General features: G+C 39.0%; 1 protein-coding gene across 1 annotated transcript; it reads right to left on the reverse strand.

The window, feature by feature from the left end:
* Positions 1–1,479: 1,479 nt before the first annotated feature.
* Positions 1,480–26,791, reverse strand: LOC146513643 (putative E3 ubiquitin-protein ligase HERC6). Its single transcript, XM_085168260.1, has 10 exons — positions 26,653–26,791; positions 26,425–26,523; positions 25,856–26,023; positions 25,619–25,759; positions 25,345–25,514; positions 25,106–25,169; positions 24,946–25,016; positions 24,666–24,849; positions 23,307–23,409; positions 1,480–1,688 (listed from the first exon to the last, which is right to left on the reverse strand). The coding sequence occupies exons 1-10, from the start codon at positions 26,701–26,703 to the stop codon at positions 1,480–1,482; spliced, it is 1,260 nt and encodes a 419-aa protein (XP_085024386.1). The 5' UTR covers positions 26,704–26,791.
* Position 26,792: the final 1 nt, after the last annotated feature.

Below are 26,792 nucleotides of genomic sequence, written 5' to 3' on the forward strand. Positions count from 1 at the left end.
TCAAGTTTATGTATGTAGCACCAAATCACAGCAGGCGCTGAACACTGTAAAGACTCTAGAATAATTATGGAGGCACAACATTTAAAGCTCCCATCCTTCCATCCCACAGACCTAAAAGTTAGTTATATGATAAACAGCCCCATGTTTGTTTACTTGATTTGTAAAATGCAAAGTGGTGACTTTTTCTCTTCAAGTACGTCCTCATATGGAGACAGTTTTTTTAATGGCATAAAACAAGTCATTGTTTACAAAAATGTACATTTTATTGGGCAGAATGAGGTAAACAGTGAAGAAAAGTATGAGAAAACAGAGCACGTCTCCGGAGACTGTGGCAACTAGAATTATTGTATACATGTGTGTGTATTAAGGACTGACACAGACAAAGAATGAATCAGACAATGAAGCAATGTCCTTTTTAAATGTTTATTTATAAACAGGATAAAACCATTCAAGTATTGAGTCATGAATAAAACATCAACCTCTGATCTGCTAATTGGGAAACAGAGGATGTCAGTGTATTTTTCAATGCTAGTCCAAATTGAGTGAGAGGACTTTACATTTGAATAGATTCGATTACAAGTTATATTTGGTTTTAATTGAATGAGTTCAATTTGATTTAAATCAAGCCAATTCACAACATATAAACTTGAAATATATGGTAAGATAAAGGTTGTGCAATAATACAGAGAAAGCCCCAACAATCAAATGACCCCCTATGAGCAAGAACTTGGCAACAGTGGGAAGGAAAAACTCCATTTTCGGCAGAACCAGAATCAGGGAGGGGCCATCTGCCTCCACCGGTTGGGGTAAGAAAATGAAACTAAACTACAGGAAGACAAAGAGGAAAGATGTTCATGATATATATGAAACTTTCCACTAGCCCTGACTAAAATATTGTTTTTGACAGGAAAGTATTGTTTCATTCATGTTTATTCCACGAGGTGGACAGCAGGAATAAAACAAACCAGATACTAAGAAATAAAGTATACAATGAAATTTTCTCGATATGCTAAAATTCCCACTGAGACTGGATAAGATTTTTCTAAAACTGGTCAAAATACAATTCTCTTCATGCACAGAAATCCCACCCAGTCCCACAACCCAGGACGAATATTCCTTGTGTGTTCTTGAGCTGGACAGAAATTCCTCTTGCTGAGCGGGGTCCACGCCAGCCTCGTGTCAGGCAGACGAGGAGCCTCCTGTCCCAGTCTCGTCCGTCCACTGGGCCCATCACATCCCAGCCCAGTTCGCATTCTGCATTGGAGTCCGTCGCTCGATACCACCGCGGCTCCTCTCACGTCATCACCTGTAAGTAAAAACAAATAGGAGCCAGAACCATCATCCCGGAAGCTGCCCTGGCTTGTAGCCATGGCGACCCTCTCCCAACACGGCTGCACCCAGTGAACAACAGTGAGACACTACTGACAAATGCAGGCAGTGGTATACATCTGCCCTGCTGTCAATCACACACGTTGTCTCCTACTGTCGCCGTTCCTGCTGTCGGGACTGGGTCACCACATCACGCTGACCGGTCTCCAGACGAGGCGTCGCACCCCCCACGATCACGCAGCGGCTCCCTCTTTTCCACCTGGCCTTCATGCGTTCCTCTTCCAATCTAGGGCCTCTCTCCTTCCAGTGCTCAGCTTGCTTCCTTTTAATACGACCTTTAAACAGCTGAAAGGACACCTCTGGACACACCCATGCCTCAACATGTGATCACTATCAGCTAATTTGTCCCATTGCCAGCCAATCCACAGTGGATTAAAACAATGTAAAATAACACACTGAAACAATGTGATACAAACAGAATAAAATCATGCAAATAAAAACTAAAATCAGAAAAAAAAACAATATAAACAATGAATACAAATTTTTACTGTGTGAAACATTTTCACTCTTTGAATATTTTTCATTTCTTACAATCAGAATTCTCCAATAGATTTTTAGAAGAAAGTTATTTTCTTTCATGCATCACCAACTGAACCTTTTATGTTAACGTCTCAATCTCCAGCCTAACCTCATTGAATTTTGCTTAGCAAAGTACTTTTCAACTCTAATAATTAGTAAGATTATATTTCTTATCATCTGTTGGTCGTCTGACCTGATAAACTTCAATGAACATTATAACACAGGAGTGATTGTCTCTAAAAATGGGCTCCTGCACGCTTGCAGACATTTTTCCATCACAACTTATGGATGATGAACGATTTGATTAAAGCTGTGAAACATTACTGATAAACTTCATGTGATGTTGCATTAAAGCCAATTTTCTATTAAAATCAGGGACTTTTCTAACTGACCTCTGACCTTTGAGCAGTAGTGTGTACTGTATGCTTGTATGTAACTGTATCTGACCTGGATTTTATCACCAGTTTCAAATAAGAATCTTCTTTAAAGTCTGTCTTTCAATACAAATGAAGTTAAACTTTATCAAGGCTGATGGTAAACTGTCCCTAACAAGTCCACTTTATTGCATGCTCATTGACTTTCTCCTATCAGAGCTGTTTAACAAGTCCACCTTATACATGCTTATTAATCTATCACGCTTATCAGTGGCTCATGGTTGCTTAAAGCCTATGTCTGAACTTGAGCACAGAGGCAGAGCATCATTCAATCTTGGCAGCAGCTCCAGGATGACAAACTCCACTTTCTCTGCATCAAGACAGCTCATACCTTTTTAACCGTCTCTCCTGATAGTCTTATATCATCTGCTCTAATCAATAACCATACACTATCATTACAATGTAGACTACAGCTCAAAAGTCTGAGGTGAATTAGAAATGTCTTGTTTCCTGAATAGACTCAAATTTGGTTTCAGATTGAATCACAGCAATTTATCAAAATAATCATATACATGCTTAATATTAACACTGATCACAAATCATGAATGATTTTAATAGAATATCTACAGAGGTGTTCAGAGACCCATTTTCAGCAATAATCCCTCCTGTGTTCAGTGGTACATTGTCTTATCTAATGCAAGCTTAACACATTAAAGCCTAACTTATCACTCAAAACTGCTTTTTAAAGATTTTTGCACAAACTGAAACTATTGTAAGTAAGTAAATAAAAACTTTATTTATATAGCACCTTTCAAGATAAAAATCACAAAGTGCTTCACAGAAGCTAAAACCTAAAAATAAAAATCAACCAAAAGCAAGTTTAAAAAGATGGGTTTTTAGCTGTTTTTTCAAAGCGACCACTGAGTCCACAGATCTCAGACTCAAAGGGAGAGAGTTCCACAATCTGGGGGCCACAGTCACAAAAGCTTTGTCACCTTTTGTTTTCAGCCTCGTGTGTTGGACAGCAAGCAAGCCCTGGTCACATGACCTCAGGGACCTGCTGGGAATGTATGGATGTAAAAGTTCACTTATATATGTTGGTGCTTGTCCATGCAGAGACCTGAAAGTCAAGGTCAAAACCATAAACTGGATTCTGAATTTAACGGGGAGCCAGTGCAGCTGAATCAGCAGGGGTGTGACATGGGAAAACTTGGAGGACTTGGTCAGAAGCTTTGCAGCAGCGTTCTGAACAACTTGCAGACGCTCCAAAGAGGCTTTACATAAACAAGTCAAGAAAGAGTTATAATAGTCCAGACGAGATGAAACAAATGCATGAATGACAATTTCTAATTCGGAGCGCGATACAATGGGACTCAGCTTAGCAATATTTCTCAAGTGATAAAAACAGGAGCGAACCAAAGATTTTACATGGGCATCCAAAGTCAGAGCTGAGTCAATACTAACACCAAGGCTCCTGATAGACGGTTTTGCAAATGTAGCAAGTGGACCCAAGTTTTCCATAACACTAGGTACAAAATTTTTAGGAGCACAAACAAGAACTTCAGTCTTCTCCTCATTTAGTTGAAGAAAGTTTCCAGCCATCCAACATCTAATGGAGTCTATGCACTTGTGCAAAATCTGTAGCTTGGAAACATCATGGGGCTTAAAGGAGATATATAACTGAATATCATCTGCATAGCAGTGATACAAAATGTCTTTAAAAGTGCTCAATAAGCGTTGAAGAGGAAGTAAATACAGTAAGAACAATAAAGGCCCCAAAACTGAACCTTGTGGCACACCATAGGCAAGAAAAGTAGAAGAGGAACTGTACTTAGAGGTAGCCACAGAAAAGGATCGTTCATGCAAATAGGATTCAAACCAGTCCAAAGCAGCCCCTGATATACCCACCCAGTGTCTCAGCCTATCTAGCAGAATATGATGGTCCACAGTATCAAAGGCGGAGGTCAGGTCCAACATCAACAGAACGGAGCATTCTCCTGCATCACATCTCATCAAAATGTCGTTGGAGACTCTAAGAAGTGTAGTTTCAGTAGAGTGAGCTCTACGAAAGCCAGATTGGAATTTATCCAGAATGCTGTATTCATCTAGACAAGCTATAAGCTGCTTAGCCACAACCTTTTCTAAAATCTTAGAAATGAACGGTAATTTTGAAATTGATCTGTAGCTACTAAGAAGAGACGCATCAAGCTTAGGTTTTTTTTAACAGTGGGTGAATGACAGCATTCTTACAATAAACAGGGACCTGACCAGAAACCAGTGAGGTATTGATAATTGTGAGCACACAGGGACCAACAGACTGAAAGACATTTTTAAACAAAGATCCAGGTAAAATATCAAGAAAGCAGGAGGATGCTTTCATTGAATTAACTAACTTGACCAGCTCAGGTAAGGACACAGGTAAAAATCTTTCTAAAATTACAGGCCTAGCTTGAGTTGGAGCAGACAAGAGAGACACAGAAGGAGAGATATTGTTCCTCACGTTACTGACTTTTTCAAAGAAGAAAGAAAGAAATTTTTCACAATCTTCATTTGATGAAATTGGGACAGCATGTGGAGCAGGAGCAACAATATCATTAATGGTGTCGAATAGTACCTTAGGGTTACCTCTGCTCTTAGACACTAAGTCTGAGAAATAGGCCGCCCTCGCATCTCGAACTGAAGTGTTAAAAGAGACCAAAAGGTCCTTTAAATGAAGGAGATGGACATGCAAACGCATTTTCCTCCATAAACGCTCAACCTTACGGCTGCAACGCTTTAAGAAGCGAATGCTGTCATTTATCCAGGGAGACGACTTTGAAACCGGTGGTGATTAAAGAAACAATAAATGTGTCTGGATCATCCCAGTGTTTGTTTTTAACCTCATGAAAGCAAGTTTCCATTTTCCTCTAAAGGGGCTGCAACACCCAGCTGCACAAAACCTTCACTTTTTTTAACAGTTTCACTCTTTGAATATTTTTCATTTCTTACAATCAGAATTCTCCAATAGATTTGTAGAAGAAAATTATTTTCTTTCATGCATCACCAACTGAACCTTTTATGTTAACGTCTCAATCTCCAGCCTAACCTCATTGAATTTTGCTTAGCAAAGTACTTTTCAACTCTAATAATTAGTAAGATTATATTTCTTATCATCTGTTGGTCGTCTGACCTGATAAACTTCAATGAACATTATAACACAGGAGTGATTGTCTCTAAAAATGGGCTCCTGCACGCTTGCAGACATTTTTCCATCACAACTTATGGATGATGAAGGATTTGATTAAAGCTGTGAAACATTACTGATAAACTTCATGTGATGTTGCATTAAAGCCAATTTTCTATTAAAATCAGGGACTTTTCTAACTGACCTCTGACCTTTGAGCAGTAGTGTGTACTGTATGCTTGTATGTAACTGTATCTGACCTGGATTTTATCACCAGTTTCAAATAAGAATCTTCTTTAAAGTCTGTCTTTCAATACAAATGAAGTTAAACTTTATCAAGGCTGATGGTAAACTGTCCCTAACAAGTCCACTTTATTGCGTGCTCATTGACTTTCTCCTATCAGAGCTGTTTAACAAGTCCACCTTATACATGCTTATTAATCTGTCACGCTTATCAGTGGCTCATGGTTGCTTAAAGCCTATGTCTGAACTTGAGCACAGAGGCAGAGCATCATTCAATCTTGGCAGCAGCTCCAGGATGACAAACTCCACTTTCTCTGCATCAAGACAGCTCATAACTTTTTAACAGTCTCTCCTGATAGTCTCATATCATCTGCTCTAAGTAAATGTAAGTTATTAATTAAAAGACGACTGTTTCAATCTGACCACAAACTTTTGAGCAGTAGTGTGTGTTGTATGCATGTGTCTGTCTGTATCTGATCAGGATTTTGTCATCAGTGTCAACAAAATCATCATTTTTTTAGCTGTGTCCATCATCAAAATTGAGTTGGAGTGTTTTAACTCTGATGGCAATCTCTCCCTAACAAGTCCACTTTATTGCGTGCTCATTTTCTCCTATTAGTGGCTCATAGGAGTCTAACTAATGAACTGTATGCATGTTTCCTAATCTGTCACGCTTATCAGTGGCTCATGGTTGCTTAAGGCCTATGTCTGTACTTGACCACAGAGGCAGAGCATCATTCAACCTGCCAGCTGCCTATCTTGGGAGCTTTTCAAGGATGACAGACTCCACTTTCTCTGCAGCAAGACAGCTCATAACTTTTTTACAGTGTCTCCCTGTCCTCATACTTCTATATATTCCTCTGTAATAGATAACTATACACTATCATTGCAATCAATCTACACTACAGCTCAAAAGTTTGAAGTCAATTTTCACCTGGTTTATAACCATGTGATCGGTCCACACAGGAGTGATTGTTACTAAAAATGGGCCCATGTTTAAGTGTGTAGACATTTCCTAATGCATCATGGGTGATTTAACCAATAAAAGATTCATTAAACACACATCTGTGAAAACATTTCTGATAATTTTCATTTAATATTATGTTAAAGTAAATGTAAATTATTAATTAAAAGACGACTGTTTCAATCTGACCACAAACTTTTGAGCAGTAGTGTGTGTTGTATGCATGTGTCTGTCTGTATCTGATCAGGATTTTGTCATCAGTGTCAACAAAACGCTCATTTTTTTAGCTGTGTCTGTCATCAAAAATTGAGTTGGAGTGTTTTAACTCTGATGGCAATCTCTCCCTAACAAGTCCACTTTATTGCGTGCTCATTTTCTCCTATTAGTGGCTCATACATATATAATTAGGAAACATGCATTAAGTGGACTAATTTCTCACGCTTATCAGTGGCTCATGGTTGCTTAAGGCCTATGTCTGTACTTGACCACAGAGGCAGAGCATCATTCAACCTGCCAGCTGCCTATCTTGGGAGCTTTTCAAGGATGACAGACTCCACTTTCTCTGCAGCAAGACAGCTCATAACTTTTTTACAGTGTCTCCCTGTCCTCATACTTCTATATATTCTTCTGTAATAGATAACTATACACTATCACTGCAATCAATATATACTACAGCTCAAAAGTTTGAAGTCAATTTTCACCTGGTTTATAACCATGTGATCGGTCCACACAGGAGCGATTGTTACTAAAAATGGGCCCATGTTTAAGTGTGTAGACATTTCCTAATGTATCATGGGTGATTTAACCAATAAAAGATTCATTAAACACACATTTGTGAAAACATTACTTGTAAACGTTGCGTAATTTTATGTTAAAGCAATAGGGGTGCAACGATACTCGTATCGATATTGAACCGTTCGATACAGTGCTTTCGGTTCGGTATGCATATGTATCGAACAATACAAATTTTTAATTTATTTTATCAACTTTCCTTCTGACGATGCTGTCTGTGTTGAGCGCTCAGTGGATCTGCGCTCGACAGTGCAGCCTAGGCGGAGTAGTCGAACACAGATTCACTGAGCGCAGGGCAAGCTAGCGAGACAGAAGTTAAGCTCTCCTTGCAACATGGCAAATTGAACCTCCCCCACCCTCATTCAGATCTGGCGTTTGGAAGTATTTTGGTTTTCATGTGACGTATGACCCTGAAGGTAAGCGTGTCATGGACAAAAGTAAAACAGTATGTCGGATGTGCCATGCAATGCTCAATTACATTGGTGGGAACTAGTGTGTTAGCGCAGTTAGCTCGTTAGCGCAGTTAGCTCGTGAACGTGTTGACGCTGTCCAGCCCCACGCACAGGCGATCCGCGGTAGCTCGTTAACGGAGATTTGCCGTGCTGTGGCGTTAATGTCATTTCAACGAGATTAACGCTGACAACACTAGTGGGAACACAACAAATATGACTGCACATTTACGCCGATATCATCCTAGTACAAAGACAAGTGGAAGCAGACAAAAACAACAAGCACGCATGCTACAAACTTTACCCGAGTCATTTAGACAGCCGTTAGCACATGTTTCTCCTTATGGGGACCTGATATGTTTAATATGCTGCTGAGAATATAGCCCAGAAGAAGCGTATAGTATAGCTTTTATTTTTGAAAGAGCCATTTCTCTGTAATAAACTCTCTTTTCCAAAGATGAGTGATTTCTCAATCCGATAGATTTATTTTTTTTATTACTTTGTTGTTTCAGCAACATTAAATTTAAAAACTGTACTTTTGAGTTAAAACATATATTTATAATTTTAATAAATGACAAATTAAAAAGGCATGAACATTTTTTTTTGTATCGAAAAAATGTCGAACCGTGACACCAAAGTATCGAAACAAACCGAACCGTGAATTTTGTGTATCGTTGCACCCCTATAAAGCAAATATAATTTTACAATTAAGACAAGAATATTTAATCTGGCCACAAACCTTTGAGCAGTAGTGTGTGTTGTATGCATGTGTCTGTCTGTATCTGATCAGGATTTTGTCATCAGTGTCAACAAAACGCTCATTTTTTTTAGCTGTGTCCATCATCAAGATTGAGTTGGAGTGTTTTAACTCTGATGGCAATCTCTCCCTAACAAGTCCACTTTATTGCGTGCTCATTTTCTCCTATTAGTGGCTCATAGGAGTCTAACTAATGAACTGTATGCATGTTTCCTAATCTGTCACGCTTATCAGTGGCTCATGGTTGCTTAAGGCCTATGTCTGTACTTGACCACAGAGGCAGAGCATCATTCAACCTGCCAGCTGCCTATCTTGGGAGCTTTTCAAGGATGACAGACTCCACTTTCTCTGCAGCAAGACAGCTCATAACTTTTTTACAGTGTCTCCCTGTCCTCATACTTCTATATATTCTTCTGTAATAGATAACTATACACTATCATTGCAATCAATCTACACTACAGCTCAAAAGTTTGAAGTCAATTTTCACCTGGTTTATAACCATGTGATCGGTCCACACAGGAGCGATTGTTACTAAAAATGGGCCCATGTTTAAGTGTGTAGACATTTCCTAATGCATCATGGGTGATTTAACATAAATGATTCATTAAACACACATCTGTGAAAACATTACTAAAATTGAGTTTATGACAAACTCTCCCTAACATGTTCAGTTTATTGCGTGCTCATCAATCTACTCTACAGCTCAAAAGTTTGAAGTCAGTTAGAAACGTCTTTTTTTCTTAAAAAACCAAGATTTGCTTTTAGATTTTGTAAATTAATTGTTAATGCAAATAAATATTATTCCTTAAAACTTGCATAGATCACCAATTATGAATGATGATTGATTAAATATTAACTTGTGTATGGATTACAACAATAATAGCGAGTGTGTAGATTATATTACCTTTCCTCAGTTTATCACATTAAATCTCAGCTTACTAGTGACCCAGCAGTTTTCCAAGTACAGAAGCGCTAACCAACATATTTTTTTCAAGTAATATAAAAATCAATTTTATATATTACCTTTTTAAACATCCCATTTTTCTTTCTAATGTCATTAAAACAAGTTTGCACATTTGTATTACAACAGCTGGACCTCCAGATCTTTCAAGCTTTCAGTTTTTTTCTCAGTGTCACACATGGATTAGTTTTCATCTCTTTCAATAAGAAAGTCAAATCTTCAAACCCTAAAGCAATCTTTGTTTCTTTCAATCATTCCAATATTTTTCATCTCCTGTTATATAATTGCAGTTAACCAGAGCTTAGCTACTCTGATCTACAGTGATTTTGGGGGTTTGGATTTTGTTTTTCACAGGTGCAGAGCCTTTTTCTACAAAATTACGAATAAACTGCATTTTTTAAAAGTACCATTAACATAAATGTAGACTGACAAGTAACTCAACCTTTAACACAGTGATCAATAGAGAGATTATATTTCTTATCATCTGTTGGTCGTCTGACCTGATAAACTTCAATGAACATTATAACACAGGAGTGATTGTCTCTAAAAATGGGCTCCTGCACGCTTGCAGACATTTTTCCATCACAACTTATGGATGATGAAGGATTTGATTAAAGCTGTGAAACATTACTGATAAACTTCATGTGATGTTACATTAAAGCCAATTTTCTATTAAAATCAGGGACTTTTCTAACTGACCTCTGACCTTTGAGCAGTAGTGTGTACTGTATGCTTGTATGTAACTGTATCTGACCTGGATTTTATCACCAGTTTCAAATAAGAATCTTCTTTAAAGTCTGTCTTTCAATACAAATGAAGTTAAACTTTATCAAGGCTGATGGTAAACTGTCCCTAACAAGTCCACTTTATTGCGTGCTCATTGACTTTCTCCTATCAGAGCTGTTTAACAAGTCCACTTTATACATGCTGATTAATCTATCACGCTTATCAGTGGCTCATGGTTGCTTAAAGCCTATGTCTGAACTTGAGCACAGAGGCAGAGCATCATTCAATCTTGGCAGCAGCTCCAGGATGACAAACTCCACTTTCTCTGCATCAAGACAGCTCATAACTTTTTAACAGTCTCTCCTGATAGTCTCATATCATCTGCTCTAAGTAAATGTAAGTTATTAATTAAAAGACGACTGTTTCAATCTGACCACAAACTTTTGAGCAGTAGTGTGTGTTGTATGCATGTGTCTGTCTGTATCTGATCAGGATTTTGTCATCAGTGTCAACAAAATCATCATTTTTTTAGCTGTGTCCATCATCAAAATTGAGTTGGAGTGTTTTAACTCTGATGGCAATCTCTCCCTAACAAGTCCACTTTATTGCGTGCTCATTTTCTCCTATTAGTGGCTCATAGGAGTCTAACTAATGAACTGTATGCATGTTTCCTAATCTGTCACGCTTATCAGTGGCTCATGGTTGCTTAAGGCCTATGTCTGTACTTGACCACAGAGGCAGAGCATCATTCAACCTGCCAGCTGCCTATCTTGGGAGCTTTTCAAGGATGACAGACTCCACTTTCTCTGCAGCAAGACAGCTCATAACTTTTTTACAGTGTCTCCCTGTCCTCATACTTCTATATATTCTTCTGTAATAGATAACTATACACTATCATTGCAATCAATCTACACTACAGCTCAAAAGTTTGAAGTCAATTTTCACCTGGTTTATAACCATGTGTTCGTTCCACACAGGAGTGATTGTTACTAAAAATGGGCCCATGTTTAAGTGTGTAGACATTTCCTAATGCATCATGGGTGATTTAACCAATAAAAGATTCATTAAACACACATCTGTGAAAACATTTCTGATAATTTTCATTTAATATTATGTTAAAGTAAATGTAAGTTATTAATTAAAAGACGACTGTTTCAATCTGACCACAAACTTTTGAGCAGTAGTGTGTGTTGTATGCATGTGTCTGTCTGTATCTGATCAGGATTTTGTCATCAGTGTCAACAAAACGCTCATTTTTTTAGCTGTGTCTGTCATCAAAAATTGAGTTGGAGTGTTTTAACTCTGATGGCAATCTCTCCCTAACAAGTCCACTTTATTGCGTGCTCATTTTCTCCTATTAGTGGCTCATACATATATAATTAGGAAACATGCATTAAGTGGACTAATTTCTCACGCTTATCAGTGGCTCATGGTTGCTTAAGGCCTATGTCTGTACTTGACCACAGAGGCAGAGCATCATTCAACCTGCCAGCTGCCTATCTTGGGAGATTTTCAAGGATGACAGACTCCACTTTCTCTGCAGCAAGACAGCTCATAACTTTTTTACAGTGTCTCCCTGTCCTCATACTTCTATATATTCTTCTGTAATAGATAACTATACACTATCACTGCAATCAATATATACTACAGCTCAAAAGTTTGAAGTCAATTTTCACCTGGTTTATAACCATGTGATCGGTCCACACAGGAGCGATTGTTACTAAAAATGGGCCCATGTTTAAGTGTGTAGACATTTCCTAATGTATCATGGGTGATTTAACCAATAAAAGATTCATTAAACACACATTTGTGAAAACATTACTTGTAAACGTTGCGTAATTTTATGTTAAAGCAATAGGGGTGCAACGATACTCGTATCGATATTGAACCGTTCGATACAGTGCTTTCGGTTCGGTATGCATATGTATCGAACAATACAAATTTTTAATTTATTTTATCAACTTTCCTTCTGACGATGCTGTCTGTGTTGAGCGCTCAGTGGATCTGCGCTCGACAGTGCAGCCTAGGCGGAGTAGTCGAACACAGATTCACTGAGCGCAGGGCAAGCTAGCGAGACAGAAGTTAAGCTCTCCTTGCAACATGGCAAATTGAACCTCCCCCACCCTCATTCAGATCTGGCGTTTGGAAGTATTTTGGTTTTCATGTGACGTATGACCCTGAAGGTAAGCGTGTCATGGACAAAAGTAAAACAGTATGTCGGATGTGCCATGCAATGCTCAATTACATTGGTGGGAACTAGTGTGTTAGCGCAGTTAGCTCGTTAGCGCAGTTAGCTCGTGAACGTGTTGACGCTGTCCAGCCCCACGCACAGGCGATCCGCGGTAGCTCGTTAACGGAGATTTGCCGTGCTGTGGCGTTAATGTCATTTCAACGAGATTAACGCTGACAACACTAGTGGGAACACAACAAATATGACTGCACATTTACGCCGATATCATCCTAGTACAAAGACAAGTGGAAGCAGACAAAAACAACAAGCACGCATGCTACAAACTTTACCCGAGTCATTTAGACAGCCGTTAGCACATGTTTCTCCTTATGGGGACCTGATATGTTTAATATGCTGCTGAGAATATAGCCCAGAAGAAGCGTATAGTATAGCTTTTATTTTTGAAAGAGCCATTTCTCTGTAATAAACTCTCTTTTCCAAAGATGAGTGATTTCTCAATCCGATAGATTTATTTTTTTTATTACTTTGTTGTTTCAGCAACATTAAATTTAAAAACTGTACTTTTGAGTTAAAACATATATTTATAATTTTAATAAATGACAAATTAAAAAGGCATGAACATTTTTTTTTGTATCGAAAAAATATCGAACCAAACCGAACCGTGAATTTTGTGTATCGTTGCACCCCTATAAAGCAAATATAATTTTACAATTAAGACAAGAATATTTAATCTGGCCACAAACCTTTGAGCAGTAGTGTGTGTTGTATGCATGTGTCTGTCTGTATCTGATCAGGATTTTGTCATCAGTGTCAACAAAACGCTCATTTTTTTTAGCTGTGTCCATCATCAAGATTGAGTTGGAGTGTTTTAACTCTGATGGCAATCTCTCCCTAACAAGTCCACTTTATTGCGTGCTCATTTTCTCCTATTAGTGGCTCATAGGAGTCTAACTAATGAACTGTATGCATGTTTCCTAATCTGTCACGCTTATCAGTGGCTCATGGTTGCTTAAGGCCTATGTCTGTACTTGACCACAGAGGCAGAGCATCATTCAACCTGCCAGCTGCCTATCTTGGGAGCTTTTCAAGGATGACAGACTCCACTTTCTCTGCAGCAAGACAGCTCATAACTTTTTTACAGTGTCTCCCTGTCCTCATACTTCTATATATTCTTCTGTAATAGATAACTATACACTATCACTGCAATCAATCTACACTACAGCTCAAAAGTTTGAAGTCAATTTTCACCTGGTTTATAACCATGTGATCGGTCCACACAGGAGCGATTGTTACTAAAAATGGGCCCATGTATAAGTGTGTAGACATTTCCTAATGCATCATGGGTGATTTAACGTAAATGATTCATTAAACACACATCTGTGAAAACATTACTAAAATTGAGTTTATGACAAACTCTCCCTAACATGTTCAGTTTATTGCGTGCTCATCAATCTACTCTACAGCTCAAAAGGTTGAAGTCAGTTAGAAACGTCTTTTTTTCTTAAAAAACAAGATTTGCTTTTAGATTTTGTAAATTAATTGTGAATGCAAATAAATATTATTCCTTAAAACTTGCATAGATCACCAATTATGAATGGTGATTGATTAAATATTAACTGGTGTATGGATTACAACAATAATAGCGAGTGTGTAGATTATATTACCTTTCCTCAGTTTATCTCATTAAATCTCAGCTTACTAGTGACCCAGCAGTTTTCCAAGTACAGAAGCGCTAACCAACATATTTTTTTCAAGTAATATAAAAATCAATTTTATATATTACCTTTTTAAACATCCCATTTTTCTTTCTAATGTCATTAAAACAAGTTTGCACATTTGTATAACAACAGCTGGACCTCCAGATCTTTCAAGCTTTCAGTTTTTTTTCTCAGTGTCACACATGGATTAGTTTTCATCTCTTTCAATAAGAAAGTCAAATCTTCAAACCCTAAAGCAATCTTTGTTTCTTTCAATCATTCCAATATTTTTCATCTCCTGTTATATAATTGCAGTTAACCAGAGCTTAGCTACTCTGATCTACAGTGATTTTGGGGGTGTGGATACCTTTTTTTTTCACAGGTGCAGAGCCTTTTTCTACAAAATTACGAATAAACTGCATTTTTTAAAAGTACCATTAACATAAATAAAGACTGACAAGTAACTCAACCTTTAACACAGTGATCAGTAGAGAAGAAAGAAAATAACCCATTTCAACATTTCTAGTTCAGATCAAAATTATTGTTCTGATTAAGGAAACAGTAAATCTGGCCGCATTATTGTCCTGATCCTCCAATTTTCCCTTTCCAATGTGACTAAATAAAATTCAACTTTTTTTTAAATAAAAGTAGTTGCACACCCAGATATTTCTTACAGTAAGAATCCTCCAACAACCTTTCAAAAGAAACATTTTTTGTCTTTCCTCAATTTTGAGACCAACTGAACCCACAAACCTGAAGCTGCAGACCCCAAACTAAACAAATGTAATGTTTCCTTAATCAGCACAGTCATTTTTAAGTCTTTATGTGTTATGTTTACTCACAGTTTTGATGCTTGCTTCTTCGACTTGATCCACGATTAGCTCTGCACCGTCGCTCTGCTGTTTCCTCTCTCCTCATGCTTCTCCTTCATGCGTCCTGTCCTCAGATATAATCCAACCAGCCTCCTTGTTTCCTCCTTGACTTGTATTTGCAAAATTTCCAGTTAAATTAAGAGAAATCCAGAAAAGTTTTCTTGCTTCAAAAGCTCTTCCAGTTGCCTGTCTTCTTGTCCTCCTTCAAATGTGCATTTTATATATTTGTATTTATTTGACTTCATATTGCCATGACAACACAAAAGCAGGTGGTTCTGTCCTCTGCTGGTGTTCCATAATGATGTAAAAGTATGTTAATAATCTTTAAACAGACACTCACTGATCCTGTAAGAGCAGGAATTTAACTACAAACCCTCATAGTTCCCATCAGTATCATTCGTTCTGCTCTGCTTTTCAAGGATGACAGACTCCACTTTCTCTGCATCAGGACAGCTCATAACTTTTTAACAGTCTGTCTCTGTCCTGATACTCCTACATCATCTGCTATAATCAAAAACCATGGACTCTCACTGCAATGTACGCTACAGCTCAAAAGTTTCAATACAATTAAAAACGTCTTGTTCTATGACTACAATTATTTTTAGTTTAATGTTGAGGAACACAAAATTAATCAGAGAATTAAAGCAATATGAACACTTAATAGTAACACTGACCATAAATCATGAATGAGGTTTAATGGAATATTAACACAGATGTACAAAAGCCCATTTACAGCAACAATGTCTCCTGTCTTCCAGTGGTACATTTTGTTATCTACTGTAAGTTTATCGTGTTAAATCCCAACTTATCAGTCAAGAAAAGTTTTTTCCAAAGATATCAGCACAGACCAAAACTACTTTGCTGATTAAGAAAATAACACATTTGGTCTCGTGACTGTGTGGATCATCCCATTTTCCTCTTTTCACACTGATTAAACCAAGTTGGCACTTTTCCATCAACAATGTGAACATTTGGGTGTGCCACTGCCTTCAACTTTTTATCAGCTTCATTTATGAAAGAATTTTCATGTCTAAACATCATTTTTTTCTGATATAAAATTTTAAAAATCCTTTACTTCCACCCATTTTAAGACGTTGTGACAACAAATTCAACAGATGCCAAATGAAATTATTATTTTTTAATTACAATTTCTTTTACGTTTTTTATTGTATTTCCTGTCGTTCAAAGGGCTAAGCAACATTGAACGACTTCAGAAGCTGTCTTTTTTTTGTGTTTGTCTTCAGAGTTTAGGAGCTGTGTCTCCATTTCACTAAGGCCTACAATTCTTCAAATAAACTACATTAATTAAATGTACCATTACCATGGAACAGCGGTCCCCAACCTTTTTTGCGCCACGGACCGGTTTATGCCCGACAATATTTTCATGGACCGGCCTTTAAGGTGTCGTGGATTAATACAACAAAATAAAACTAGTACCAGTACCGAAAAAAAGAAAATTTATTCATAACACATGTGAAAAGACCCAGGAAAACCAAGTAAATGATAAAAACGATAACAAAATAACGCTGAAAACCGATAAAAACCCTGAAAAAAACACATTTCACACCTGAGCCTCAACTCTCGCGGCCCGGTACCAAACGACTCATGGACCAGTACCGGTCCGAGGCCCGGGGGTTGGGGACCGCTGCAATGGAAGACTGCCGAGAACTGACTAAACATTTAACACACTGAGCATAAGGCAACCCATTTCCAAGTTTTTTTAGTTGAGACCTAAACTGTTGTGCTGATTAAGGAAACAAGACATTTTTTGCCACATTAATGTCACGATCATCCTATTTTCTTTTTCTGCTGTGAATAAACCACCCAGATCTTTAAAGCCTTCTGCACTTTCACACATAATATTTCTCCAATTCTTTTTGGAAATAATTTCATCTTCATTTTGAAAACAACTGAACCCACACAGCTGGAGCTTCAGAGCCCAAACTAACCAAATGTAACTTTTCTTCAATCAGCGCAACAATTTTGAGCTCTTAGTTTGTTTTGTCTGCTCACAGTTTGCTGTCTGCTTCTTCTACTTGGTCCACGATTATCTCTGCACCATCTTTCTCCTGTTGTATTTCTCCTCATGCTGCACCTTCATGTGTCCTGTCCTGAGATGTATTTTTCCTCATTGAAATCATCTGGGTAACAAATGAAGCCTTCATACTTATCAGGCTGCAGGAGTGGGCTCATTAATGTGTTAGCTATTATCTCCATCTCATCCAAAGCTTACATAACACGGGCATTTTCTTCTTGTTCATTTTAATTGACTTTCTTTACATACACAAATCAAAAATGTTGTCAGGTCAATCAAATCTGCAATGTTTTCTTTGATTTCTGATGAACACCTGTCTGTGCTCATTTTTACTGTACATTTCATGTTGACATCACCCAGAACAACATGTGTGTGTGTGACAACATGTGTGATGGCTCTTAGACATCTATATCCACTTCCAGGGTTTGGTGGCTACTTGTACTAGGGAGTGGCTTGTTTAGAGCAATATTTGTCACCATGCTTAGTTACTCAACTGAGACTATATATGGACGTCTGCAACCTCAGTTTCTATCGCTCATTCTTCCAGGTCATTTGGGATTATTTGAATTTTATTTGCCTTACACACCCATCCACACACTTCACATATTACAGACATTGACTTTGTTTTTTAAATACATTCATTTTTTCAGTGAGGTGTCCATTTCTGTCTTTCCCCTTCAGCCAGGGGTGTGACATGAATGCTGGATGATGCATGTGATGACAGTCACACATAATTAAGGGTAAACGCTGAACTTAATCACCTGAAATCATCATAAAACTCAGACTGAGAGGCAACAAAGACATTTATTATTTGTAGAGTAGTTTAAAAATATGTACAGCACCCTGATTTAATGTAATTAAAGGATGAAAGAGAGAGGGATTGGTTAATCCATAATGTTACAGATTTAGGGGCTTTCACACAGGACAGATCAACAATTGAATGACTCTATAAAATATATTGAGTCTTTGTCTGCTCTAATGAAGCTCTGAGGTGTGCTGGATTTGATCACTGTCAATAGACACAATTAATCTGACTGACAGAGAGAAGGCCAAGACCTCAGGAGGACAGTTCATCATCTTCTTATTCAGCTTGTTTTAGAACTGAAGATGAAGATGAGAGGTGAAATGTCTGCATGCCCTCTGCTGGGAGTGAGTGAAAACACTTTTACTGACGGCTGGATCTAAATACTGAGTTTGGTGCCAAACGCACCATTAAACAGGGAACATGTCTATAGAAGAAGAAGATCTTGTCTTGTCTTGTTAGGAACTTAAATTGTAAATTTCGAGTGTTGGAGCTGTTTGCCTGTCAAACCACGGACCATGAGCATGGAGCGGGAGTCAGGAGCACGTTCACCAAAACCACTTCTTTCCTTCTGTTTCACGATTGTTCACATTTCTCACTGTAAATAAACGCACTGACTCTGATGGGAAAATCCTGCATTTGGTCCCGGTTCTTGCCACAAATAATAAACACTTTGATTTAGAAACTGCATTTTGTGTTCACTTGTGTGATCATTGTCTTATATTTAAATTTGTTTAATGATCTGAACCAGATTTTCACAGCACTGTACGTACGTAGAAGTTCTGCTCAAACTCTATGAACAGAATCATTCTAACAATGTGAACCAAGCTGTCACTGCATCTGTACTAATGCTCAGTTTGTAAGAACAGACATGCTACAAAACAACCCCAAGACATGCGGGGTTCTTCAGAGGATAAAGTGCTGGTGCCGTGTTCCACCGCCAGACTTGCACACAATGTTGCAGAGATGTGCCAGCCAGGAATGCACAGGAGCCTTAAAGCCATTTCCAGAACTTTTTTTTTTTTTAAGTTAATTGAAATTGAAATGTTTAATCATGTAGACTAAAGAAAATAAGAAAGTTACAAAGTATATTTATATGAAACATGTGAACACTTACTGCATTTGATGTATTTTAACGATATATAATGCGTGTTATGGAATATAACAACTGAATATGTGTAATTTTGCCACCCCATTTGATTTCCGTGCCACCCTAAGAAAATTTCTCTATCCGCCCCTTCAGTGTTACAATGTTATGTCTTCTGTTCAGTACAGTAAAAAAAACCCAAAAACATTTATTGTTGATCACTTAAGGATCATCTTATTGTTGCTCAGGGCCTCTGTGAGTTTGGTTTGCATGATCTCCTTAGTTGAATATGACGGCAGCTCCAAGGTTAAGAAGCACGTGTGTGTGTTTGACTTGCATCTTGATTTTGTCCATACTGAGAATGGGCACGCGGTCAAATCCTGTCACAAACCCCAGAGGAGGAAAAAAGTCAAACTCAAAGAATAAAGTGATAAATAATACAGAAGTGCTCTATTGGATTGTATCACATAGTCAGATGTTTATAGAAATATAGTAGTTATAAAGCAATACATTCTCCTGTTCATGTTTGTCTGAGCATAAAAATTAGATTTGATTCATAAGAATTATAATGCAGCCGTAACTTAAATTATTGGATAAATTATGACATATTAAGAAAAGTCAGATAATTCTAAAGTGCCTTATGATGCTGATGCTGTTACACAGCTGTCTCATGTAGGGATGTTGAATTTTTTGCATGTGCTATAGTGTAATATTATTGTAATGCACAGTGTAAATTATCCTGAAATTATCCTCAGCACAGACACAGTGCACGCTCCTTTAGAGCTGCATACGATCCACCATCACAGTGTGAAATCTGTATCTGCTAGCAGGGCCTCTGTCAGTCTGTCTCACATGATCTCCTTAGTTGAGTAAAAAGGCAGATACAGATTAGAGTGACATGTCTCTGACTCAGGGAAGTGCTGATCACAGGTGCCGCTCTGAATTTGCTTAACCCGAACCTCCATATGGACCTGGTCCATGCCAAGAATTGGAGCTCTTCTATAACCAGTCAGGAACCCTGAAGAACAACAATGGAAAGAAAATATAATTTTACTTAATTAATGATAGTTAGACAGCTATCAAGGTCAGTATATTGTGAAAAAGCTCATCAATATCCAAAAAATTCTAACAATTCTATATGAAGATAGCACTGCTCATCATTTTTGGTCATTTGGTTGGCTCACCTAAGCTAGCTTATACTAAAAATGTTATCTCATTAAGCAAATAATTAACAACTTTTTAGTGAATTTGAAAACTTTTACATACATCTTATCATCATCACATCACAGGAAAAGTATTTTTGCATATGTCTGTGAAGGTTCTCAGTCATCCAGGTCATCGTAGTCAAAGGAGCTTGCGAAGAAAAGCGTCTGGACTTCTTTAAGTTACTTGAAGACGTTTCACCTCTCATCCGAGAAGCTTCTTCAGTTCTAAGGTCAAATGGTGGAAAGTCCCAGATATAAACCTAGTGGGAGTTTCCCCCCACAGAGGGACAAAAGGACCCCCTGATGATCCTCTAATCGCCTGAGCCAAGGTGTGGAACTGGGTGTGGGTCCCAATCAGCCAGAGTTTCGGGTGAGTTCATTGTGAAACCTGCCCCACCTTATCATGCGAATTCCTGAGGTCAGATGGCCCAGGACGTGAGTGGGCGTTAAGGCGTCTGGGAAGGGATCTCAAAACTGGATTATAGATGGCAGAGAGTTGGTGTCGTAAACCACCGCCTCTGTTCAAAGATGGTCGCTCACAGTGGACATAGATGGCTTCTTTCACTCCTCTTTCAAACCATCTGTCCTCTCTGTCCAAAATGTGAACATTGGCATCCTCGAAAGAGTGTCCTTTGTCCTTAAGATGCAGATGGACAGCTGAGTCTTGTCCTGTGGAGGTGGCTCTTCTCTGTTGTGCCATGCGCTTGTGAAGTGGCTGTTTGGTCTCTCCAATGTAGAGGTCTGGGCATTCCTCGCTGCACTGTACAGCATACACCACATTGTTAAGTCTGTGTTTTGGCATTTTGTCTTTCGGGTGAACCAGTTTTTGTCTGAGTGTGTTGCTGGGTCTGAAGTACACCGGGATGTCATGCTTGGAGAAAACCCTCCTGAGTTTCTCTGATACACCGGCTACATAGGGGATGACAATGTTGTTGCGTCTGTCCTTCTTATCCTCCCTCGCTGGTGTCTGATCTTCTTTTCTGTGCCTCTTTGCTGACTTTAAAAACACCCATTTAGGGTAGCCGCACGTTTTGAGTGCTTCCTTTACATGTGTGTGTTCCTTCTTTTTCCCTTCAGGCTTAGAGGGAACATGTTCTGCCCGGTGGTGTAGGGTCCTAATTACTCCAAGTTTGTGTTCCAGAGGGTGATGGGAGTCAAACAGGAGGTACTGGTCCGTGTGTGTGGGCTTCCGGTAAACTTTGATGTTGAGGTTGCCATTCTCTTCAATGTGCACAGCGCAGTCCAGGAAAGGCAAACAGTCGTCCTTTGTGTCTTCCCTGGTGAACTTGATGTTTTTATCCACAGCGTTGATGTGCGCAGTGAAGGATTCCACTTCTTGTGTCTTGATTTTGACCCAGGTGTCGTCTACATATCTGTACCAGTGGCTGGGTACTCTTCCTTTGAAAGAGCCAAGAGCCTTCCTTTCCACTTCCTCCATGTAAAGGTTGGCTACAATAGGTGACACGGGGGAGCCCATGGCACAGCCATGTTTTTGTCTGTAATAGCCTTCGTTGTATTTGAAATATGTAGTGGTGAGGCAGAGGTCTAACAGTGTGCAAATCTGATCGGGTGTGAAGTTGGTCCTGTCCTCCAAGGAGTTGTCTTCTTGTAGTCGTTTTCTGACAGTCTCCACTGCCTCCGTGGTGGGTATGCACGTGAAGAGAGAGACACCATGGTTTCATCTGGATCCAGGGTAAGTTTCTGGACCTTGTCAGTGAAGTCGGTGGAGTTCTTGATGTGGTGTGGGGTGTTCCCCACGAGAGGAGCAAGGATGGTAGCAAGGTGTTTTGCAATGTTATAAGTGGCTGAGTTTATGCTACTGACTATGGATCTGAGTGGGACAGCTTCCTTGTGGATTTTTGGAAGTCCGTAAATGCAGGGTATGGCATCCCCTGGGTAAAGGCGGTGATAAGTAAGGCGGTCAATGATTTTGTCCTTTTCCAAGTCTTGAAGGCAAGCTATAACTTTCTTTTTGTAGCTGCTTGTGGGGTCTCGCTTTAAGGCTTCGTAGGTATTGTTGTCACTGAGGAGAGTAGTGATCTTTGTATGGTAATCTGTAGTGTTTAGGACCACGGTGCATCTTCCCTTATCAGCTGGTAAAACAGTGATGTTGTGGTTTTTGCTCAGGGAAGCGACGGCCTTCTTTTCCTGTATTGTGAGGTTGGACGGAGGGACTTTGGCACTGGAGAGGGTGGCTGAGACTTTCATCCTGATTTGCTCTGCTTCTGTCTGTGATAATTTATTAATCCGTATGGCAGATTCTGTGGCTGTGATGAGGTCCACTATGGGCAACTGTTGTGGAGAAATGGCAAAATTGAGACCTTTGGCTAATGGGCTAATTGAGACCTTAGAACTGAAGAAGCCTCTCGGATGAGAGGTGAAACGTCTTCAAGTAACTTAAAGAAGTCCAGACGCTTTTCTTCGCAAGCTCCTTTGACTATTTTTGCATATTTGTCACATTTATGTGTAATAAGTAAATACAATTGTTAATTTATAATTTCCTTCATTAAGGGAAAAAAATATTCAAGCCTAGCTGGCCCTATGTGAAAAAGCAATTGACCTCTAAATGTATTAACTGGTGGAAGCATCCTGACAGCAAGAACTGCAGTCAAGTGTTTGTGATAACTGGTAATGAATCTTTACAGAGCTTTGGGAGGAATTTTGGCCCACTTTCCTTGGCATACGTTTTTGTACTTTGAACAAGCATAATAAAAACAGAATCAGGGCCCAGTGCAAAAACACATGGCTTTTTAAAAAGGCTTAACCAGGCTATGAAGAATCTTTAATTTGACTGAAATATTGTTATTAAGGTATATTCGTCAGATCTACTGACCTATTCAGATTATAGTAAGAGAGTCACTACGTTGTCATTATACTTAAAATCATCTGTCAGAATTTGAGGTGTTGCGTCTCTTTTGCATTTGATGACTAACTCAACCATAAAGCAGCTTTACAGTATATTAATCAGAACAATGCTGCTCTCTAATATATCTTGGTAAAGTGCAGAAAAATCGAATGTTTTATATGATACAGTGTGATTTCAGTAACATATCATAATGGAGGCTTCAGCAAGTACTTACGAAGGAACTCTTTCCTCTGCTCTTCAGTTAGTTCATCAAATACCTCCCAAAACATCTGTATGGTGGGGTGGCGGTCATGATATTTCCAACCATAACTTGTGTTCTGAAAACAGTGAAAATGACTGTTATAATCATAGAGTTTGTAAGGTCAGGCATATATACACTATGTTGCCAAAAGTATTCCCTAACCCATCCAAATCATTAAATTAATGTGTTCCAATCACTTCCATGGACACAGGTGTATTAAATCAAGCACCTAGACATGCAGACTACTTCTACAAACATGTGTGAAAGGATGAGTCGCTCTCAGGAACTGAATGAATTCCAGCATGGTAATGTGATAGGATGCACCAGTGCAACAAGTCCAGTCATGAAATTTCCTTGCTATTAAATATTCCATAGTCAGCTGTTAGTGATATTATAACAAAGTGGAAGTAATTGGAAATGACAGCTAGTCAGCTGATGCTAAGGCTCATAGTGCACTTAAGTCACCAATATCTGCAGTCTGCTATTGTTACAGATGTCCAAACTTCATTGGTTTCCATGGCTGAGCAGCTGCATCCCAGCCTTACACTGACAAACACAATGCAAAGCGTCAGATTGAGTGATTTAAGCATCTCAACACTGGACTCTAAAGCAGTGGAGATGTGTTTACTGGAGTGACGAATCACACTTCTCTGACTGGCAATCCGATGGATGTGTCAGGGTTTGGTGGTTGCCAACTTGTCTGACTGCACTGTGCCAAGTGTAAAGTGTGGTGGAGGAGCGGTTTTGTTGTGGGGCTGTTTATCAGGAGTTGGGTTCGCCCCCTTAGTGCCGGTGAAAGGAACTCTCAATGCTTCAGCATATCAAGACAATTTCATGCTTCCAGTTTGGGGATGGCCACTTTCTGTTCCAACATGGCTGGGCACCAGTTCACAAAACAAGGCCCATAAAGCCATGGAAGAGTGAGTTTGGTGTAGAAGAACTGGACTAGCCTGCACAGAGTCCTGACCTCACCCTGATAGAACATATTTGGGATGAATTAGAGCAGCAACTATGAGCCAGGCCTTCTCCTCCAACATCAGTGTCTGACACCACAAATGCACTTCTGGAAGATCAGTCAAAAAATTCCCATAAACACAATTAAACCTTGTGGAAAGCTTTCCCAGAAGAGTTGAAGCAGTTATAGCTGCGAAGGGTGGGCTGACTATTATATTATACTATCATACAAAAGTCTGGATTAAGACTGAGATGTGACTCAAGTTCATATTTGTGTTAAAGCAGCCGACTGAGTGCTTTTGGCAGTATGCAGTACACAGTTATTGTGCTACAGGACAGCTGTGAAACTACAGCCTGTGTCTGTTTGGCTGACTGTACCTGTTTGAACTTTTCCCAGTCATACACGTCCTGGCCGACCAGCACTCCCTGCAGCTCCTCTGGTCGAAACAGCCTCACCAAATCCTGGTCACACACCAGGAAGAAGCCTCGCTTGAACTCCTGGAACAGACTCTCCACTGATGTGTTGAAGGCATGATTCACATAGGCCTCCACAAACTCCTTCCTGTTTAGTAGGGAAAATTTTAAATCAGCAAACATTTCACAGAGACAAAGGTGCTGCAGATGAACCTCACAAGCATGTCATGTTTTATATGCTTACTTATTTTGACCTGTCAGTGGCTTTCCAGGAGTTTGAGGATCCAGGTCAACTTTTATTCCATCCCAGATTATCTGTAAATTAGTTATAAATCAGATGAGTTTAGCTGCAAAACCTGAGAATGAGACAGATTACTGATCATCTTCTATAGTAAAACACATACCAAAAAGTCCATGTAGAGATTATCCAGAACATCATCTTCATAGTTTAAGATGGTCTGCAGACTCCTTTAAAGAAATTCAAACAAAAAGTTGTATTAAAAGAAGTTCAACTATGTACATTTTACAGCAGTCACAAGTTACTGTAACCACCACAACTTGAAATACATTTTCTTCTGCTTGTCCGGGGCCAGGTTGTGGGACCAGCAGCAGCTTGTGTTACTGAAATGAAATGGATACTTACCGTCCAACAGTCGGGCTGAACTCCATCATATCCTCCAGTGTCGGCTCTAAACTGAGTAGCTTCTTGAACAGAACCAGTGGGAATGGTAAGTGTATGATACACTGGTTGTACAAGGCCAAGCCACACAGTAGTCCAAACAGGAAGAAGTTTCTCTTGCTCTCCTCTGTTGCCTGCATTAATAAAAGTTCACTTTGGTTCTATTATTGCTTATTGTTAAAACTTTAATCCTTTAACCAATTTTATACAGTTGGTGGGCTCAGTTTTAAAGTCTTACATTGGAGGGAAACCATGCCAGGGTTTTGGAGTCATTGAGCATGAACATCCCAGATTCTTCTGACACCATTTTAAGAAACAGGTGGTGAAAAAGGTCTCGTTTGTAGACATCTTTGATGTTTGGATCCTCATCAAAATAGACCTGAGAAATATAAATATTAGAGATGCTTCTGGAAAGAACAGTTGCAGAAGAATGGCTATGCATTAATCATCAGGTGAAAATCAATCAAATATTCACCACAAGTGGCTTCTTGAAGTCGCTGTGAGCAGCAGCTGCCAGCTCTCTGAAGGTGCTTTTGAAAAGTGATGCGCGCTGCAGCTGCAGTTTAAAAAATGTGGGTTTTGGCTGAGGAATCCATCCGTAAGGAAGAACAAAAACCATCTGTGGAGGCGCCTGCTGTTCCTTCTGCAAAACAAAGTGTCATGATTTTAAAAGAAATTCTCTATTTAAATTCCAATTGTGATGTATATAAGGCAGCTGGTGAACCAAGTGAGCTAGACCGGCTCTTGCTTCTGTTCTGAGGTTCTGAAACTGACGCCTGCCTGAACTGTGAGAGAACTAAAACAAATAAAACAACAAAATGTTGGAATCTTTTGCAGCTCTGAGGGCAGCTGCTGATTTATGATTGTATTCTGTTACTTTATTTTCTGTTGTGACTCCTTTGTTTTTTATAGATGGTTGTTTTGTCTGTTATATAAAACTGCTGAATAGTGTAGCTTTAAAGTGCGATCACTAATACACACTAACGCAGACTGGAAAATTACAAATTCTGCTTTTGTTTTCCTATAACAGGGTGGTGAAGTTACCTGAGTGAATGCAGAATTCATGTCAAAAACCAGTTTCTTTGATTTCAGATCCATCACAAATGGGTACTTGCAAAGAATCACAGGCAGATCATCTGCATTCTGGAAAAACAAAGAAACAACCCACATAAACAGTTAGTGAGCTTAACAGTGTGTCAACATGAATGAGTCGTTTTCTGGGTTGACTGTCATCTTAGCAGGTTCAACGTACTTGTTGTCAGCTGACCTCACCTTGAGTTTTGACTTTGTTCGCCAACGTTTGAGATCCTCCTTTAGAAACATCTGGCTAAGCTCGAGGCAAAAAGTTGTTTCTGGGATTTTCTTGTTTATCTCATTGGTCTTAAAACAAGAAGTGGTAGTATTTGTTATAC

The sequence above is a fragment of the Neolamprologus multifasciatus genome, chromosome 7 (genome assembly GCF_963576455.1).
Source record: "Neolamprologus multifasciatus chromosome 7, fNeoMul1.2, whole genome shotgun sequence".
In the NCBI taxonomy this organism is placed as follows: domain Eukaryota; kingdom Metazoa; phylum Chordata; class Actinopteri; order Cichliformes; family Cichlidae; genus Neolamprologus; species Neolamprologus multifasciatus.

Excerpts from the sequence above, each read along its gene's own strand:
- LOC146513643 (XM_085168260.1), bottom strand. The coding sequence starts at position 26,703 with ATGTTTCTAAAGGAGGATCTCAAACGTTGGCGAACAAAGTCAAAACTC. Across the intron at positions 25,515-25,618 it reads TGGCATGGTTTCCCTCCAAT|GCAACAGAGGAGAGCAAGAG; the intron begins GTAAGACTTTAA and ends TTATTAATGCAG. Across the intron at positions 23,410-24,665 it reads ACTGGGAAAAGTTCAAACAG|AACACAAGTTATGGTTGGAA; the intron begins GTACAGTCAGCC and ends CACTGTTTTCAG.